The sequence below is a fragment of the Cavia porcellus genome, unplaced genomic scaffold (genome assembly GCF_034190915.1).
Source record: "Cavia porcellus strain 051 isolate PalLab524CR breed Dunkin Hartley unplaced genomic scaffold, mCavPor4.1 scaffold_32, whole genome shotgun sequence".
NCBI lineage: Eukaryota > Metazoa > Chordata > Mammalia > Rodentia > Caviidae > Cavia > Cavia porcellus.
In genome coordinates, this window is record NW_026947515.1 from 18,382,851 (window position 1) to 18,403,154 (window position 20,304).

Sequence of the window (20,304 nt, forward strand, 5' to 3'; positions counted from 1 at the left end):
TGCTTATCTTGACCTCTAACAGTAATTACTTCAGATTCTTAGATGCTGACACTCACAAAGTAGACAGCTAGTTTTTTTTTTTGAAACAGGGTCCCACTATGTAGTCTGTGGTGGCCTCAAACTTGTGGTGATTCACTTGTTTAAAAGTAAAAATTTGAGGTCTCTAAGAAACTGTATTAATCCCAGAGTTTTGGTGTGTGGTATATCTATACTACTGGTATGCACCAAGTCTCCTACCTCTGTCCTGATTCACTTAAGTAGTGGCAAGGGCTTGTCTGGGATTGGTTAATAGTGCCCAAATCTCTTTGATTCTACAGCCTAGAGACAGTTTCATGGACAGCAGTACATGAGTTCTGAGGTTTGTCTTTCTCTTCTTTTTTAAAATGAGATAAGGTCTACTTTATATTGTCAGGCTGGCCTCATGCAGCCCTCTTGCCTGAGCTTCCTCAGTAGCTAGAACCGTATGTGCGTGTCAGTGTGCCTTGGTTTTTTTGTTTTGTGTATGTGGTACGAACTGAATCCAGGGCTCCAGCTACTAAGCAAGCCCTCTCTCATGTTTTAAGGTATATTATTTGACTTCCCTTTTATGGAAACCTGAGTTTGTGGAATTCTATACTCAAGTTTTTGAGTTTTCCTTTTCTTTCTTTTTTTTTTTTTTTGAGACAGGGTCTTGCTATGTAGTTCAGGTTACTATGTAGGCTGGCCTATTTGCGGCGATCCTCCTGCCTCAGCCTCCTGAGTGGTAGGATTACAGGCATGTGCCACCACACTCAGCTTGTACTCAGTTTCTGAAAAATTTATGCTTCAGAAAATTCCAATGTAAATTCTGTACTGTTAATAAGCTTGTTTTACTTCAAGTACTTACAAGGCCAACAAGGAGAATCTATTTAACAACTCTGCTACCCACTGCTTGGGAACAGCAGGTTATCATACACACACTTAATTCCAGACTGCTCTTCCACCACAGTGCTGAAGAGAAGAACTAGGCTTGAAGGTAACTGAAACAGAAGGTAGATGTCCAGACTACACATGTTATGGTTTATTTATGTCATTTAGACCCCTTACTTCAAGGTATCTGACCGTAGCTTTGTTTTTGTTAGGCTATTAGTTAAGGGACCTAAAACTTACTTCTCTGGAACAATTGCTGAAAGAACAAATATAAGAACGATGACATCAATACTGTTCTCAGGCACTGGGTAGCTTTGATCTTCATCACAAAGATCATGAACAAAAGCAAAACAGCGAGATGGATCATATTCTGAGTTTGTCTGTAGATAAGTAGAGACAAGTGAGTCAGAAGATATAAAAACACTCTGGAGAAAAGTTGCTCTTGCTTAAATGTCATCTGCTGCTACTTCTAGCAGAGGAACCAATTTCTAGTCACTAGAGCACAGATTTTCTAGGGGGACTTACGGGGTAAGAACCAGAGTAACCCAGGGAAAATCCTGCAGAATCTATGTGGTAATTTTAAAATTGAATATCCTAACTTCTTAATTCTGTGATACACTTTCTGCCACAATGTGTGGATTCAGACCTGTGGACTGGAGAACGACCAGTAAAGCAAAGGACAAAGAATAAAACTCTCTAAGGGGGAAGACAAACTGCATTTAAAAAGCATGATTTAAAACAACTCTCAACTACAGAATATCACACAAGCCACAGAATTCTCTAGGAAAATCCATTTTTCTCTATAAAAAAAAATAACCTAAAGTTTGTTACTATACAGTTAAGGAGGTAAGCCTTGGTACTCATCTGATCTCTATTTTTTCTTTTTGGTAGGGGCGTTAAGACAAGATCTTGCTATGTAGGTCAGGCTGCTTTGAACTCATTATATATAGCCCATGTTGGCTTGTAGCAATCCTCCTGCCTTAGCCTCCTGACTGCTGGAACTATAAGCATGTGCCTTGACTCCCAGCCACTCATCAGCTCTTGAGCTACAGTGATTCAGAAAGATACAGCTATCAATTCCTGAGCTCCTGTGCTAGAAGCAGCATATATTACAGCAACAGATATATTTTATGGGAACTTCCCTAGTCACATTCCACTTCTACAAAAATGTGACTTTGTTCCTCATTGGTCAGAGCACAGTCAAATAGAGCAGGTAAGATTTATGAGGTAGCCTTTGGGGACTTTGTAATTGGGCCAGCCTTTCTGGTGAAGCTCTAAATGAGGTGGACTGATATGGGACTGAGAGAAGCAAGCGTGTCAGGGTCAAGTGCAAATGCAGAAATCTCACTACAAAAGAACAAATGGGTACCTGGCAGTAAGAGGTCAACACCATTAGCCTGAGGGTCCAACAGGGGTAGCGCCACCTCACCCAGCCCCTCTTTCCTTGGCATGTGAAACCTTTCAGGCCTGGGCTACACATTATACCTTTAAGTTCTATGAACTGTCCTTTATTGCTTGCGTTTGTCAACATGCTTGTTTCTTATAGCTTACCCCTGACTGAGCCAAAGCATTTTGTTCCCTTGGAGGCACGGTCTGCCTATGTAGCCCGGGCTTGCCTGAACTCACACCAATTCTCCTGCTTCAGCCTCCTTAAATGTTGGGATTACAGGCATGGGTCACCAAAGCCCAATCCCCATCCTTTTTTGGAGACTGGCTTTCACTAAGTGGCTGAGTTGCCTAGGCTGCCTCAGTCTCCCAGAGAAGTGGGATTACAGGCATCCATCTCCATGCTCAGATGAATCATCTCACTTTAATCCTAAAATCAGTTTGGAGAAGTTAAGAACCCTGCACAGAGGTCTGCAGCTGAGTGCACGGCTCTTTCCTCCACCTTGCTTCAGTAAATCTTTTATTCTCAGTCCACAATACAGGAACATAGTGACTTTGATTTCTAGGAAACCACCTTTTCCTCTAATTAGTAAGAATTACCAATAGGAGCCACTTACTTACCTGGACCAGTTCTACAGCTGTAGAAGAAAAGTCACAACAATAAACAAAGAGGCCTGGGTCACTGAAATGGGTAGAAAACATAACAGAAGAGTCGGTTACAAACTGGACTGTATTTGTTGCCTTCATTGTGTAGAAGTCAAAATAGTAAATGATAAAAATACTGTAGCATTCGTTCAAAGAAACTATTTGTTAGAATAGATCATACTTTAGTTAAAACCTTTTAAATCTACATTCCCCTTTAAGCTCTGTAATACTAGTGTTTTCAAATGATTGAAGAGTTTCAAAATAACCTTTTCGTGGTCCACTGAAATCTATTTTGCCTTCAAATCAAACTTGCTGATGGAGCCGTGAGTATTCTTCTGCTGTTCTGCTCCTGAGCTGCTATGGCACTTTCTCCATGCTAGAAACCCAGCTGTTTACCTGCCTCACCTTAGGGTGAAGTGACACCAGCAGTTACATCTTTCACTTACTTGTTCCCCAAATTCTGACTGTTCATTAAGTGCTGGATGTTATCCCTGACGCTGGGGAGGCCAAGAGGAACATGGAAAACTCCCAGTGGTTATTTTTCTTGCCTCTAAAGTGCAGCACAAGCCTTAGCATGGCAGCAATATACAAAATGCTAAATTGGTATCAATAACTGCTCAACTGGTTTCAAGTAGGAAACATGTTTATGTAGAAGACATCAAAATATAAAACAACCCATAGCTCTAGAATTTACTATTTTTTTAAAAAGTTAGGGATCTCTGACAGAAGGTAACCATTAAGCTAATGAAAGAAATTTGGAAAGACTGCAATGACTGCACAGGTATACACTTAGAATGCATCAATTAGAGAGGTTTTCTAAAGATTTCTGACCTAGAACCCCAAAGAAAACAAACTAGTGGAAATGAAAAGAGGACATTTTGGGAAGGTACAGAGTCAGAAAAAGACATGGAGAGTGTAACCAATTTATTGAGGGATAAATAACAAGACATACTTCATAGGATATAATCCTGTACAAGGTTTTACAAACTATGGTAAACAAAATGAAACTGATTCAAAGGCAGTAGAAAGCCTGTTTCAATTCTAAGCAAGTAAATTATATCAACAGTGAATTCTAATAAGGTAATCTAATCTTAAGTGGCATTAATCTAGGGAATTAGAAAGTGAGGTAATAGATCCAGTTCTGTTCACAGCTGATTATATGACTTTAGGATCATTTAACCACACTGGATTGGCTTATTCATTTATAAAAAGGGCCAAAAAAAAAAAAAAAAAAAAAAGGGCCAAAATACTATGTTCTAAATTTTTTTCAGTTCTAAATTTTTGTGCTTCTATTAAATATTTAGTTGCCTTGGTGGTATGTAAATTTCATAGGTTCAATCTCCAGCCCTGCAAAAGTAATAAAATAATTTGAATTAAAAAAAGAAAAAAGTGGCACAACAAGAATTGAGGTGTGGCTCAGTGCTGGAGCATTTTCCCAGGATGTTTCTTGCCTAGCAAGATACTGGGTTCAATTCCTTAGCACCATAAAGCAGCAAAAAGCACAATTAAATTCTGGAGATGATGCCATCGTCATTCATTTTTATACTCATTGATACTTTTTATTTTACTTTAAGACAGGATCTCACTAAGTTGCTCAGGTTGGCATTAAATGTATAATCCTCCTGATTCAGTCTACTGGGATTACCAATGGTGTCCGAGGCTGTAGTCGTTGAAGGAAGTCATGCTCTTATTTGATGGGGATTGCTAAGAATGTACACTGTATATGAAGACCTTCATGTAGGTCAGTTTTCTGCTGGGCACGATGGAGCATGCCTGTGATCCCAGTACTCTGGGGAGATGAGGCAGGATCACAAATTCAAGTCCATCCCGAGCTACTTAGTGACTTAGCAAGATCATGTCTCAAAATAAAAAATTAAAAGGGCTGGGGATTTTTAAAGGCCCCAGGCTTATTGGAGAGGAAGAAAAGTCAAGTTTTCTCAACTTTATCACAGGAGCAATGACACCCTAACCACTGACCATTCCTCACAGAGGGAGAGAGTAAAAATGGAACTGTAACAAGTTTTATTATTTTAGAAACTTTTTCTTGTGCATGTTGCTGGGGATCAAAATTAGGGCCTTGCACACACCATGCAACTGCTTTGTAACAGAGCTATAGCCCCAACCCCCACCCCAATTAATTAATTAACCGCAGTGCTGGGGATTGAACCCACATACTGTGTGCACCAGGCAACCATTCTACCTCTGAGATAGACTTCCCAGTCCTGGTAACAGGTTTTAAGTCTCATTAATTTCCCTGACAACAAAGACAACATATACAGCATTAAATAACCCATAAGTGGATAATGTAGAAATCTAAATCCCTTGTAATCCATACTTCTTGTTGATTACTATTGATAGTTTGATATAGGAAGTTTTTTTTTGTTTGTTTAAGACAGGGTCTTATTCTATATTTCAGGCTGGCCTTGAACTCACTATGTAGCCCATGTTGGCCTCAAACTTGTGGTAATCCTCCTGCCTTAGCCTCCCACATCCTGGGATAAAAGGTATGTGCCACCATTATAGGTTTTGATATAGTAAAAGGTTTTCTTTTCTTTTTTTTTTTTTCCCCTCTGAGACAGTCTCCCCACGTGGTTCAGGCTGGTCTCAAACTCGCATTGATCCTCCGCCTCAGCCTCCTGAGGGCTGGAATTACAGGTGTGCACCATCATGTCTGACTGATACAGTCAGAGTTTAAAAAAAAAAACAGAACTCTGCTTTTCTCCTCTTTGCAGTCACATAAATTTGACAACATACTGTACTTACTTGTTAGTTTGTAAGATTGGAAAGACCGTGTTTCCTGCACCACAACCAACCTGTAGATAGAAATAAACTCTTAATCACACAACAGAATCTACTATAAAAGGTATAGTACTTAGGTATAGTATTCTTGTTTTCTTTTTTTTTAAAGGTGTTAGGGACTCACCCCAAGGCTTCAAGCTTGCTAGCTAGGCAAGCACTGTACCACTACCTACAACTCTTTGTCTTGACCTCAAGGACCTTTAAGGAGACAACCATAAAAGAGGGGTTTCAATCTTGAAAAAGATATGGGCCTTGTCTTCACTTTTTGAGTTCTGGCAAATGGTCCCATAAATGACTTTTTTCTTTTGTCTTTTTGAAACAGGGTCTCACTATGCAGTTCAGGCTGATCTTTTTTTTTTTTTTTTTTTGTCTTTTTCGTTTTTATCAGTACCGGGGATCGAACTCACGACTGCCTGCTTGCAAGGCAGGCACTTATGCCACTGAGCTAAACCCCCAGCCCCTTCAGGCTGATCTTGAACACATGGCAATCTTTCTGCCTTAGTCTCCTGAGTGCTGGGATTATAAATGTGTGTCACCATACCTGGCTCAAAATGAAATATTTCCTTACTGAGCTCCATTATTGGAAAAACAGATCAAGTTGAAAAGTGTAGAAAAAGAGAAGCATGGTAACTTTGTTTTAAATAGAGTATCATATGAGGTAATAAAATCCCTAACAATGTACTGAGTGCTTACTACGTACCAGGCACTGTTCTTATCCACTTCTCCATCTCAGCAATTATTACTACTTTTTGGGGGTATACTAGGAATCGAGCTCAGAACCATGCACTTGCCAGGTAGGCACCTGTGCCCCTGGCCTGATCTTAGCAATTATGAAGCGGAGGGGCTGTGTGCTCGATATGACAGTTTAACCCTACTACCAGGACAATACAATGAGGTTACCTCAAGTATTCGGTAGGTGGCTGAGGATCCAGGTAGTTTATCAGCACAAATTTGCAGGTGACTCAATTTCTGAGGGACAGTCTCTTCCTCAGGAGGTGTCTGTGTTTTATGTCCCAGGCCAGTTGAAGAACATTTGGGTTGTTCTATTGTTAAACCAGGTCCATCTTTACTGTTTTGGTAGTCAGAAATTTCATCTTTCTTGTTCTCCAAGATCAAATCCTTCAAGTGATTTTGGTTTGTGGTAGGTGCCAGCTCAGGGAATTCCGTGAAAAGCCAGTGTCTATCCTTGAAAAATCCATTTTCATGAATTCTGTAGAAGTCATTCCAATATTTATGGGCATTAACCTCATAATCAACTGTAAACATTCAAGAATTTTTGTTAGTCTCAGAAACTTCTTTATATCTAATGTCAACTGTCCTGCTTCAAAGATACATTAGCACCAGTTATTAATCTCTTCTTGCACTACCGTTTAGAATCTGGTCAAATCAAATATAGTTTCTTTCTTTTTTTTTTTGTCTTTTTCCTTTTTATCGGTACCAGGGATGGAATTCATGACTGCCTGCTTGCAAGGCAGGTGCTTATGCCGCTGAGCTAAATCCCCAGCCCCGTCAAATATAGTTTCAATGCAACTTTTAAGCCAAGTGTAAATAATACATAAAGTACATCCTCTAAACCTGATCACGTGGTTGCCACCAACATGGTTCAAATTCAACCAGCCGAAAACACTTTTTCCTAAATAAAACCATAAAAACCCCTAAAACAGGGGCTCAGTGGCATAAGTGCCTGCCTGGCAAATGCCACATCATGAGATTAATCCCAGTACCAAAAAAAAAAAAAAAAAAAAAGGATTTCATATACTGTGCATTAGCTTTTTTGGGGGTCAGGGATTCAGCTCAGTGGCAAAAGCACCTGCCAGGCAAGTGCAGTTCTTGAGTTCAATCCCTGGTACCAAAAAATAAAAGCAAAAACAAAAATAAAATACCCTAAAACAAAACCAAAGAACTCTCAAGTCAGGGTAAGATTTTGTTAAAAAGCCACCCTTTTTCCTCCTCTCTTGTCCCCTTCCTCTCCCGTTCGGCGTCAAGCCAGTAACAAAGAATCTTGGCAGCCGCAGTTCACTGGGCTCTCCGGGAGGCGCGTCCAGTCCTAAGCTGGCCGTCGACAACCCCGAGGTCCCACCTGGGCGCACCTTGTTTCTCTTGGCACACGCGCTGGGCACTGTTCTCCTGCACTTTTCTCTCCGCCGCCGCAGCCTGCTCTTCCGTCCACTCCACATTGTCCCTGGGAAAAACAAACGTGCGGCTTAAAGGCCTCGCGTCTCTGCTAGGGGCAGTACAGCTGGGAGGAGAGCACCTCGGGTAGGGTAGCTGCTAGTGGCCGAGTGGTCTAGCGCTTCTCGCAGCGCTCAGGAGGGGCGGGACGGAGGCGAGGTGCAGGTCTGGCAAGGGGCAGGGCAGTTACCAGGCATTGTGGTAGAAGACACGCGACGGATCGCTCAGGAAGCGGGTTCCGAACGGTTCCCTCTTCCTGCCCTGCACTGCAGGATCATCCTCCAGGCACGGATCAGCCATGCCACCGGAGCCGGAAGTGCCTTCTGGTCCGTCACTCGAGAACTTCCGGCCGAACACCACGCCCTTCCGGAAGGTGCGGCCTCTGGGTGGGAAAAGAAGGTGGAAGGGCTGGGCCGGTTTGGGTGCTAGATCCAGCCTGGCTCTGGGTTTTCATCTGTTAGGTCGGGCCTGAATTGGGGAAGAAGTCTCCGGGAAAAGGGACCAAACTGGCGGCTTTTTTCCTAGAATCGTTCTCCTCGAGGCGGCGCTAGTGGGAAGAAAATAGGAGACCTTGCACTTGAACCGGAATCTTAGAGGTTTCGTCAGTTTTCCCTTAGGTAGTTATTTTCTTTTTTAATTTTTTATTATTTAATTTTTTTTTTACCATATATATGAGATTGAACCCAGGACCTACATTCCCAAGCCTTGAAAATAAAAGTTAGTCACTAAATTGCCCAGGCATGTCGCCAGCTGGCTATCCTCCTGCCTCAACTCCCTGGGATTACCAGCGTGCACCATCACGCCTGGCTAAAGCAGAAACTATTTTAAGTTATTTCCAAGAGATAAGGATATCTAGACCCACTGTGGAGCTGATAGCCAGAATCGAAGATGGTAACAAGCAACAGGAGAAAATGGCAATTGCTCATCTTCCCTGGTCAGCTACTCACATTTGATGCTTTTTGCGGTGGTCAGGATTTTAGGGGATGTGAAATGAATTCCAAGAAATTTAGGTTTAACCATCAACTCAAATAAATAAGTTTAAAAATTTGTATAATCATGTGAATTTTTTAGTCATCCAGGGCCGGGCTTAATTAGCACAGACAGTCAAGACTAATACATTCACCTACTTTGTAATATTGTATGTAAGTATGTAAACGTTTTCAGCCCTGTATTTCTGTTTCCATCATTACCACAAAATATAGAAGAAAATGTGCTGTTTAAAGTTGGTTGAGAAGACATGCAAGAGATGTATTGCATATTTAGAAAGAAAGGAAAGGGTTAATAAATAGTGCCCAACTAGGCAATAGTACATTGATATTCCATTGCAGATTGATTGATTTTGCGGTATAAGGGATTGAACCTCAGGACCTTTGCATTTACTTACGTATCCATCCCTTTTAAAATGTCTTTTGAGCCCAGACTGGGCTCAAATTTGTGATACTTCTGCCTCAACTTCACGAAGTATAGTACTGGGACATGCACCATCATATTTGGCTTCATTGTATGTACTTTTTATAAGTAAAAGTAAGGGTAAAAATGACATTACTAGCTAGGCATGGTGGTGTATTCCTATAATTCCAGCACTCAGCAAGGTGAGGCAAGAGGATCACTCCGAGTTCAAGGCCAGCCTGGACCACAAAGTAAGTTCAAGGACAGCCTGCACTACATAGTGAGACCCTGTCTCAGAAGAACCCCCCTGAAAAACAAAAATATACTACTTTTCCTACCAAAGAAGTGGGAACAAGCTTTCTATTATGAAGAAAAAGATGTGAATTAATTAAAGAGATAGTGAAGAACATATACTTTATTTAAAGACATCAGCATTCTCATGATCTTTTGAGGCATTTTGAACAAAAGCTCTTTTTCAAAAACTATGAGAATTGCTATCATTTCTCAAGGCCAGTTCTTTGTCGATATGATGGCTACTTTATGTTTGTTTTTAATATGTAAGGCCCGCTTCCACTTCCCCACTAAAAGCTATGTGTTCCCTTTCAGCATTTTCACTACATATTTTCTTGCAGAAAGCTGAATTTCTGTCTTTACTTAAAATTAGTGTATTAGTTTCAATAATTGGAACTATTTAAAATGTCTAGCCCTTGTCTTTTTTTTTTGTGAAACACTTTTTAAAAAGTATCCTAAATGTGACTTGATATAGTTAGCTTTGACCTGTAAAACTCTTGTTTTATATCTTTTGACACTTCTAATACAAGTTTTTAGAAGTTTAGAAGAGATGGTTGTTTTCTTGAGTCAGACTTCATACTACCCTTTCAGAGGCACTGAGGGTCCCTCTGCTGGTGAATAATGCTAACTTAGTTCAGTGAGTGGCATGGTTTCAAAACTAAAAGTTAAACTGTCCCTCAGACAAGGGACTTCTGTCTAAAACATAATTTAAAAAAAATCAGACCCCCAAAATTCAAAGACCTAATCCAAAAATGGGCATCTGAGATGAATACACAGTTCTCAGATGAAGAAATGCAAATGGCAAATAAATACATGAAAAAATGTTCATCGTCATTGGTCATTAGAGAAATGCAAATTAAATAACACTGAGATTCCATCTCACTCCAGAAAGAATGGCCAGGATCAAGAACACTACCAACAACAAATGCTGGAGAGGCTGTGGGGGAAAAGGAACTCCTGCACTGTTGGTGGGAGTATAGACCGGTGCAACCACTGTGGAGCTCAGTCTGGAGATTCCTCAAAAAGCTGGGATTGGAAGTCCCATTCGACCCAGCTATTCCACTTCTAGGCATATTCCCAGCCAAACTGAAAACATCATACCACAGTGATACATATGTACCCATGTTTATAGCAGCTCAATTTGTAATAGATCTTGGAAACACTCTAAGTGTCCATCAACTGAGGAATGGATAAAAAAAGCTGTGGTATTTTTATACAATGGAGTACTACTCAGCTATAAAGAATGATCACATTGATAATATATAAATAAATGGATGCAACTTGAGACCATACTCATACGTGAAATTAATCAAACTCACATGTATAAATAACTGTATAGTCTCCCTAGTATTTAAACATTTTTTTTGGTCTTTTTTTGGGACAAGGTCTCACTGTGCAGTTCAGGCTGGTCTTGAGCTCACTTTGTAGCCCAGGCTGGTCTTGAACTTGCAACGATCTTCCTGCCTCAGCCTCCCGAGTACTGGGATTACAGGTATGGAGCCACCACGCCTGGCTCTAGTCTCCCTAGTGTAAGAAATGGTAAGAGTACATGAGAGTTTATGGTAATCATGATTTCCCATTACATTGCTTTGAAGCCTTATAATGTTTGTATTCATTAGTTGGAATGGTTTTATCCTGGTTTGTTTATTACCTGTGATAGGATGAACAGCTATTTTGAAGAAAACAAGACATTAGAATAGCCAGTGCTGATTTAATATCATCTTACTCTGAAGTCCTACTATGCTTTTGTTTTTCTGTTTCCTTTGGTTCTATCACGTTGTACTTATTGGATTTTTTTTTTTTTTTTCTTTTTCCTTTTTATCGGTACCGGGGATCGAACTCACGACTGCCTGCTTGCAAGGCAGGCGCTTATGCCGCTGAGCTAAATCTCCAGCCCCATCTTATTGGATATTATTACGTGTGATAGTATAAACAATTTTCTATGGAAAATGAGAAAATGTAGTAGCCATTGTTCATTCTCTGTTATTTGGTTCTGAAAGCCCTGTAATGCTTTCATTCTCTTGAATGGTTTTATACTGTTTTGTTTTGTTTGATACTATCAGATATAAGCTCAACTATTTCAAAGAGACATTCTGGTAGTTACTGTTAATTATGGGTTGTCTTGTGGTAAAATGCTGTGCTGCTTGCATTGTTCTGATCTGATCTGCTTTGTTATGTCCTCTTTGGTCTTAATCTCTTTAAAATTAAAAGTACTCATTCTGGATTATTCCTCTGGGTGTTAGTTCAGGACAAAGGCAGCTGTTTTGTGCTTTTCTTTCAGTTCCAATCGGTAAAACTTCTGGCTGTTTAAGTATGTTACACGGAACTTAAACCTGGGAAAGGGTCCTTGATGCTAATTTGCTCTAGTTGAGGTTTCACAGGACCTAGAACCCTTTAATAGCCCTAGAAATTGTATAAACTGGTTTAACAACTTTAAAAGTAGTTTGTGTCTTTTTCCTGTTGCAAAATGGATGCTTATTGTAAAATAGATTTAGATAAGATGTGAGAAAATATTTCAGCATGCAGTTAACTCATTAACACTTTGTTTTATATCCTTTCCGTCAACTTTTTTTCCTCCTAATTTATATAAACCAATGTCATGTTAAAAGAATTTTGGAATTTGTGATCTTTTTGTGTGTGTGCTGGGCACCGAAGCCAGGGCCTTCCCACTGAGCTACATCCCCAGCCCCTTTTCTTTTCTTTGCACCAGGAATTGAACTCTGGACCTTGCACTTGTCAGGCGGGCATTTATGCTGCTAAGCCATATCCCTGGCCCAGCCCTTTCTATTTTCTGTGTTGAGATGGATTCCCACTCAGTTGCCGAGTCTGTGCATAAACTTGTGGTCCTCTGTCCTCACCACACGTTGGGTTTGTCCGGATTTCTATTTTTTAAACTTTTTATTACTACATGTTTTCCCATGTGGGCATTGTTATCTGCATCCTACTTGGCAACTACCACCAACCATTAACAAGATTTATTATCTTTTCTAAAATTTTGAGCTCAGGCCGGATTTGAGCTGTCAATCCTCCTGCTTTGTCTTCCTAGAGTGCTGGGACTGCAGGCATGTGCCACTGATACACAGCTTATCACTTGTTTTTTTAACTTAATTGTGAATGTTATTTTGTCGTTTGAGATGTTCTTTTACAGTGTCATTGTTATGGACTCTGGTATTGATTTATATAACTGTATCATGACATACTGAACATTTAAGCTACTTTTAAGTTTCTTACCCAGGGGAGGTGATTATATACCTGTAGTTCCAACTACTTGGGAGGCTGAGGCAGGAGGATGGTTGAGCCGAGTTTAAGGTCAGTCTGACCACCAGAGTGAGAATAGTTCTGGCCTTGGACTCCAGGTGATTCTCCTGTTTCAGCCTCCTAGGGCGTTATGCAGTTTGGGCTCGCCTCAAACTCATGGCTATCTTCCTGTCTCAACCTGCTGAGTACTGGAATTTCAGGAATGCACCACCACACTTGGTTCCTTTTCTTTTTTCTGGATCATGTGTTTTTAGAATAATGTTTAAAAAGATTTGTTCTTTATGGTAATTGGGGTAGGAGGGTTGGTGATATTATTCCCTGAAATGGAAAGTTTATTGTCATCTGCTTTCTCAGTCTTCTTTCACAAACATTTGAAAAGTGAATTTCATTTACAGTCACTCAAAACTCAGATGTTTATTCCTTAGGACCTCAGCATGCGTGGATTTTTTTCCTTCCTGCTGTTGTCTGGTTCTTTTATGCCAGATGGGGGCAGCAGAACACAGCCAGAACTAATAGCATGCTGTTGACTGATTTGTAAAGACTTAGGAAAAAGGAGACCATTTTATGAGTTAAGCTTTTTTACTGGTTGGAATGCAAAAGATGTCAAAGTTTCCAGCTGCTAAGAATGTTCAAGAGTAAAGCAAGAAACCATAATTTTGATAATTATGAAAAAGTAGTTTTCGATGAGCTGTTAGAAAACACAGAAATTTCATTGTCGAAACCCTTTGAAACTTTTCCGTTTTCTTTTTCTTTCTGTCTCTGAGTCACATTCACTGTTATCTGATGAGGAAAAAAATCCAGAGTGGGGGTAGGAATTTCTGTTCATATAGGCATCGTACAACCTCAAGTCCTTAGGAGAAAGTAATTCTTGGCAAACATTCCAGGACCATGTATAAGTAGAAAAAGTTTCATAAAAAGACTCATTTTTAGTCTCTATTCCAATCAAATTTCCTCTTATCTTCTGCCAGAGGTCGAGCATTCCTTTCTGGTGTTCAACAGCAATTCCTAAATGATAACTATCTCTAGCTCTCTTCACCTGCAACAAGAGAACAGAAGTTTACCTGCTTATTTAAAGATAGTTTACCTGTTATTTGAATATGTGATGTTATGGCTTGTGTCTAGATGACCCCCCCAAAGCCTCATGTCATAGTGGAACTTTTCAGTGGTGGCTGGATCTAGAGCGTGCGCATTGGAATTGACTCATGATGCAATGCTAGGATTAAGGATGTGAATTCTACTTGCTCGTAAGGGACTAATAGCATGGTATCTACTGACTTGTAAAGATTTAGGGTAAAGGAAACCCTTAGGATATAAGGCACAAAAGATGTAAGGATAATATATAAGGGACAGGAAGAGAGCCATGCTTGTTGCTTGCTTGCTTTTGCTGTCTTCCACCTACCATGAACTGTATCTTCTCTTCAGTGGTCCTCTGCAATACCACCCTGCTTTAAGCCAGCAAACTATGGACTGAAACCTCTTCAAACTGTAAGCCAAATAAACCTTCCTCCCTTTACATGTTGGGTATTTTGTCTCAGAAACGATAAAAGTAACTAAGACAATCATCAAAAAATAAAATAAATAAATTTTTGAAAATGTGTTACAATGAAAGATCCATTGCCATCAATCCCCCTCAAAATACTCACCTTTGTTTCTAATATACTTATTTCATTGTTCTTGCTGTTTTCTGAAGCAGTTCAAGAAGTCCTGTTTTATGTTGTTTTTTGTCTTTTGACACAAGGTCTCACTATGCAGTTCAGGCTGGCCTTGAGTTCACTTTGTAGCTCAGGCTGGTCTCGAACTCACAGTGGTCCTCCTGTCTCAGTCCCCCAAGTGCTGGAATTACAGGTATGTGCCACCATACCAACTCTGTTTTGTGAATGTTTTTAGTTGCACTGTTGTAGCTACTTCAATGTCCTGAGTCAATTTAAAGATTTTACTTTTCAAGGTCATTTTGACTTTAGAGGATATCAGAAAGTTGTATGAGGCCAGATCTGGTAAATAAAGTAGATGAAGATACACTTCAGTGTTTTTAAAAGCCTGCTTTTCTGTTGGATGGCACCGGACAGCATTTGCTGTATGAAGACACTTATGAAAGAGAACTTAGAACCGCTTCAGAAAGTGGCAGGAACAATGTGATAAGTATGTTCAAAGTAAGAAGGTGTTCCTCTTATTTGAGTAGAAAAAAACATAGTGGCTGAATCTAGAGGTAAGGGAGTAGGCTGCTCACACCTACAGGAAACCTTGACTACAGATGAGGCAGCCAGGGGATCTGGAGACTTGAAACTCATCAGAGTCATGTTCATCGCTTGACAATACCCTGCCCATGGATTCTGCATCCTGGTTGCAGATACTGGCCACCACTGAACCTGCTTTGCATTTTGTTCCCCCTTGGCATGGGACAGCAGAGGTGTGGATTGACTGACGGACCTGGTCATAGATGCGACCGAAAGCCTAGAGGGTTGGCAGCTTCAGGGAAAAAGAATGGACTGGGCCAGCAGCATTTGCTCCAGGAAAACCCAACAGATATAGTAAACAGCAGAACAGTATGAGCTTTTATTCCAAAGTGACTCCTTCCACATAGCAAGCTAGAGTTGGAAATGAAATCCAAGGCGGTGCTCACTATGTATAACAACTTTTCAGCTGGATGTGGTGGTGAATGCCTGTAATCTCAGCACTCAAGAGGTTGAGACAGGAAGATCTCTGTGAGTTTGAGACCAGTCTGAGCTACATAGTGAGTTCATGGCCAGCCTGCACTACAAAATGAAACATTGTCTCAAACAAGCAAATAAGGCAAGCAACACAAACAAAAATTCTCTATGACACATCAAAACCAAAATTCCAGAAGAACTACCCAAGGTCAGAATCATGAAAGTTATCAGAAGAGCAACAAAATGCATCAGAATTACTGCAGACTTCTCAACACAAATTGTATGGGTCAGGAGATCATGGAGTGAAGTATTTTAAGCCCTAAAACAAACAACTTCCGACACAGACAGATATGTCCTGTCAAACCATTGTTAAAAACTGGTGGAAAAATTATATATATATAATTATATATATATAAATATTCATATTCATAAATATTCATAATATATATATTATGAACTCATGACCTTGTACTTGCCAGGCAGGCGCTTATGCCACTGAGCTAAATCCCCAGCCTGAAATAAGATATTTCTATGACAAAGAACACTTTAAAAATTTATGACCATCAAAGTAGTACTCCAAAACCTTTTCAAAGATATCCTAGAAAAAGAATGAAGTCAATGATGCCAGGAAGTCCAACAGAATGAATATACCAGGCAGAGTGAGCAGTTAAGTAGAAGGGGTGGGGGAAGGAATCGGCAACAGGAAAACAATACAATGACAGGAATAAGTTAATACTTTTCACTAATAACTTTAAATGTGAATGGTTTTGATTCCCCAATCAAAAGATATAGAATGGCAGAATAGACCAAGAAACAAAATCCAATAATACGCAGTACACAAGAAACATTTAATCCAAAAATAAATTCATAGGCTATAAATTAAAGGATGGAAAATAATATTAAATGCAATGGGAGTCCCCAACAAGTAGAAGCAGGTATCTTATTTTCAGAAAAAATGGACTGCAAGCCAAAAGTGATCAAAAGAGGCAAAGAAAGTCACTGCATGTTGGTTAAGGAAGCAATTCAACAAGAAGAGATAACGAAGATTAATATATATACACAACACTGGGATACTCAATTTTATACAACAAACACTACTGGATATAAAGAATGAGCCAACAGTTGTAGTGGGAAACCTTAGTATGTAACTGTTACAAATTGACGGATTATATAAACCAAAAAAATCACCAAAGAAGTTGAACCAAACCTTCCAACAAATGGACTTAACAGGTATCTACAGAGTGCACCACTCCAAAGCAGAACATATTCTTCTTAGCAGCAGATGCATCTTTCTCCAAAAGAGACATACATTAGCCTATGAGGCATGCTTAAATAAGCGCCAAAGAATAAAAATGATCTCATACATATTATCATATCATAGCACAATGAAGCAGGAAATCAACAGCAAAATAAACCACCGAAATTATGTGAACACATGGAAATGAAACAATGCCTGCTTGAATACTCAGGGGTCACAAAAGAAATCATACAGTTCCTGGAATCAAATAATATCATCAGTAAAATATACCAGAATTTATGGGACACAACGAAAGCAGTCCTAAGTTTATAGCTGTGAATGTCTACATCAAAAAATAGAGCAAGTTCAAATAACCTAATGATGCATCTCAATGTTCTAGAAAAACAAGAACAATCCAAATCCAAAGCTACTGTAAGGAAGAAAATCACAAAGATCATAGCAGAAATTAATGACGTTGAGACTAAAAAGTCAATACATGAAGAGTTGCTTCTTTGAAAGCATAAACAAAATAGACAAATCCTTAGCCAGTTTTACAACAATAAGGGAAGAAAGACCCAAATTTATGTGATTAGAAATTGAAAAAGGAGGAATCATAGTGGATTCTGCTGAAATCCAGGAAATCATTGGTAATTACTTTGAGATAGCATACTCTACTAAAATGGGAAATTTAGAAGAAACGATAGATTGCTAGATATGCATGAACTATCAAATTGAAACAAAAAGATATAAAAATCCTGAATAATCCAATATCAATCAATGAAATTGAAGAAGTAATAAAAAAACAATTTAGAAAATCCCAAGAGCCAATGGATTAAGTACTGAATTTTAAAAGAATTTTAGATAAGATCTAACAGCAACATTCCTTAAACTCTAATGAAATTGAAAAGAAAGCAATATTCCTAAAGTCATTCCTGGAAACAAACATTACTCTGATTCCAAACCACAAAAGAACCCTCTCAAAAAGAATCAATCTCTGTCTCTCTGTCTCTCTGTCTCTTTGTCTCTCTTTCTCTCTGTCTTTTTGAGACTAAGTTTTTACTGTGAAGTTCAGGGTGGACTTGAACTCACTTTGTAGTCCAGGATAGCCTCCAGCTTGTTGTGATCCTCCTGCCTTAGTCTCCTGAATGCTGGAATTAGGCATGCACCACCATGGCTGGCTAGACCAATCTCTTTACTAAACATAGCTGCAAAAATCCTTAGTAAGACACTGACAAATAGAATGCAACAAATTATAGAAAAGGTTATATATCATGACCAAGTAGGATTCATTCCAGGGATGCAGTTATGGTTCTACAGATGCAAATCAATAAATTTAATATACCACATAAACAGAACCAAGGACAAAAATTACCTGATCTTCTCAATAGATGCAGAAAAACATTTGGCTAAATCCAACATCTTTTCATGATAAAACCATGATGAAAACAATACAGAGGATATTTATCTCAAATCTGATAAACACCATCTATGACAAAACAATGGCTGTCATGATACTAAATGGAGAGAAGCTGAAAGCTTTCTTTCTAAAATAAAAAATAGGAGCTGGGCTGATGGCACTCTCCCGTGATCCCAGCACTACTTGGGAGGCTGAGGCAGGAGGATCATTGAAAGTGCAAGACCAGCCTGGGCTACAAAGTGAGCCTAAGGCTGGCAAAAAAAAAAAAAAAAAAAAAAAAGGACAAGGACGTCCGCTATCACCAGTCCTGTTGAGTGTAGTTCTCGAAACATTATCCAGAGCAGTTAGACTACAGAATGAAATAAAATAGATGCGCATAGGCAAAGAAAAAGCTGAATTATCATTATTTGCAGATGACATGATCTTTCACATATAAAGCCCCAGAAACTCCACCAAAAGACACCTAGAATTAATAATCAAATTCAGTAGCATAGTAGGATACAAAGTCAACATTTAAAAGTTAATAGTGTTCCTGTTCACCAATAATAGAATGGCTGAGAGGAAAATTAGGGAAAAAAATACCTTTCACAATAGCAACAAGTAAAATTAATTTACCTAACCAAGTGAAAGACCTCTCAATAAAAAACTACAGCTCTCTGGCAAAGGAGGTAAGAAGGTATCAGAAAATGGAATGTTACTCCTTGTTCCTGGATAGGCAGAACCAATCCAGTGAAAATGGCCATATTTTCAAACCTGTTATACAGATTTATGGTAATCCCAATCATAATTCTAAACATTACAGAACTAGAGAAAGCAATTCTAAAATTTATATGGAACCAGAAGATTGCTACCATTGCAAAAGCAATGAGGGCAAAGCATCACAGTCCTAAAATTCAAGTTATACTTCAAAACAACAGTGATAAAAACAACATGGTACTGAAAAAAATACTGACATGTGGGTCAGTGAGAAGAATAGAGGGTGCAGAAACAAGTCCAAGCACACTCTGCTACCTTATCTTCCACAAAAGGGCCAAACACTTTTGCTGGAGCAAAGGTAGCCTTCTTTAATAAATGGTGCTGAGAAAACTGGCTATATTTATGCCAAAGATTGAATGTAGACCAATATCTCTTACTATCTATTAAACATTCATGAAGCAGCTATAATTTGTATGTCTCGCTCCAGGGCAGCTCTAATTCAAACATGTTATTTTCCTGCTACATTAGTATATGCACGACTGCCCCATTGGGTGGCATGGGACAGTCCCATTGGATGGTACAAGCTTCCCAATGGGACTGTTATGTGTGTCCCACCGGAGGTGCAAGCCAGTGAGAACACATTCAACTAAAGTTGAAATGGACCAAAGATCTAAATATTAAAATGGAGCAATCTGTTGGAAGGTAAAATATGTAAAACTCTTGAAGACATGTAGGCAGACTTTCTGAATAGAATCCATTTTGCATGAGGAATAATACCAAGAATCAATAAGTGGGTCACATCAAATTAAAAAACTTCTGTATTGCAAAGGAAACAACCGACAGAGTGAAAAGGAATCTACATAATGGGAAAAATATTTTGCCAGCTACTTCTCAAAGGACTACATCTAGAATATATAAAGAACTAAAACAAAACAAAACAAATCTTTGAATGCCTCAAATTTAAAGATTCAGTTAAAAAATATGCATCTAAAATGAATAGGTATTTCTCAGATGAAGAAGTACAAATAGCCAATAAAATACATGAAAATGTACAACATCACTGGCCATTCAATAAATGCAAATTCAAGCAAAACTGAGATTGTGTCTTACCCTAGAAAGAATACTTGCTCCATCAAGAAATCAATCAATAACAAATGCTGGAGAGGCTATGGGGAAAATGCACCTTTTCATTGTTGGTGGGTTTGTAAATTGGTACAGCCACTAAGGAAATCAGTATGGAGATTCCTCAAGAAACTAAAAATAGAAATTCCACTTCACCCAGGTATTCCCCTTTTAGGTATCTTCTTGAAAGAGATAAAGATATCAAATTACAGTGATAAAGGCATACCCAGGTTTAAGTCTTAATCTTGGAAATGGCCTATATGCCTAACCAACAGATGAATGAATAAACAAAATGTGGTATTCATATACAATTGAGTACTGTTGTGTCATAAAGAAGGATAAATGAGTCATTTATA

At 39.1% G+C, this 20,304-nt stretch overlaps 2 protein-coding genes across 5 annotated transcripts in view; both read right to left on the minus strand.

The window, feature by feature from the left end:
* Mettl2a (methyltransferase 2A, tRNA N3-cytidine) overlaps positions 1-8,225 on the minus strand; it is a 32,899-nt gene extending 24,674 nt beyond the window's left edge. For all 4 annotated transcript variants that reach the window (XR_010045288.1, XR_010045287.1, XM_063242403.1 and 1 more), the window contains exons 1-6: positions 8,081-8,225; positions 7,809-7,900; positions 6,619-6,974; positions 5,683-5,732; positions 2,896-2,956; positions 1,129-1,268 (exon numbers count right to left, since the gene is read on the minus strand). Coding sequence is in view for 2 of the 4 variants with exons in the window: in XM_063242403.1 (XP_063098473.1) it covers positions 1,129-1,268; positions 2,896-2,956; positions 5,683-5,732; positions 6,619-6,974; positions 7,809-7,900; positions 8,081-8,190 (809 nt within the window). In the remaining 2 variants the exon portion in view is untranslated. The remainder of the gene's footprint in view (positions 1-1,128; positions 1,269-2,895; positions 2,957-5,682; positions 5,733-6,618; positions 6,975-7,808; positions 7,901-8,080) is intronic.
* Positions 8,226-13,408: 5,183 nt separating this feature from the next.
* Efcab3 (EF-hand calcium binding domain 3) overlaps positions 13,409-20,304 on the minus strand; it is a 49,459-nt gene continuing 42,563 nt past the window's right edge. The window contains exon 10 of the mRNA XM_063242159.1: positions 13,409-13,864. Within this exon, the coding sequence (XP_063098229.1) occupies positions 13,538-13,864 (327 nt within the window). The 3' untranslated portion in view covers positions 13,409-13,537. The remainder of the gene's footprint in view (positions 13,865-20,304) is intronic.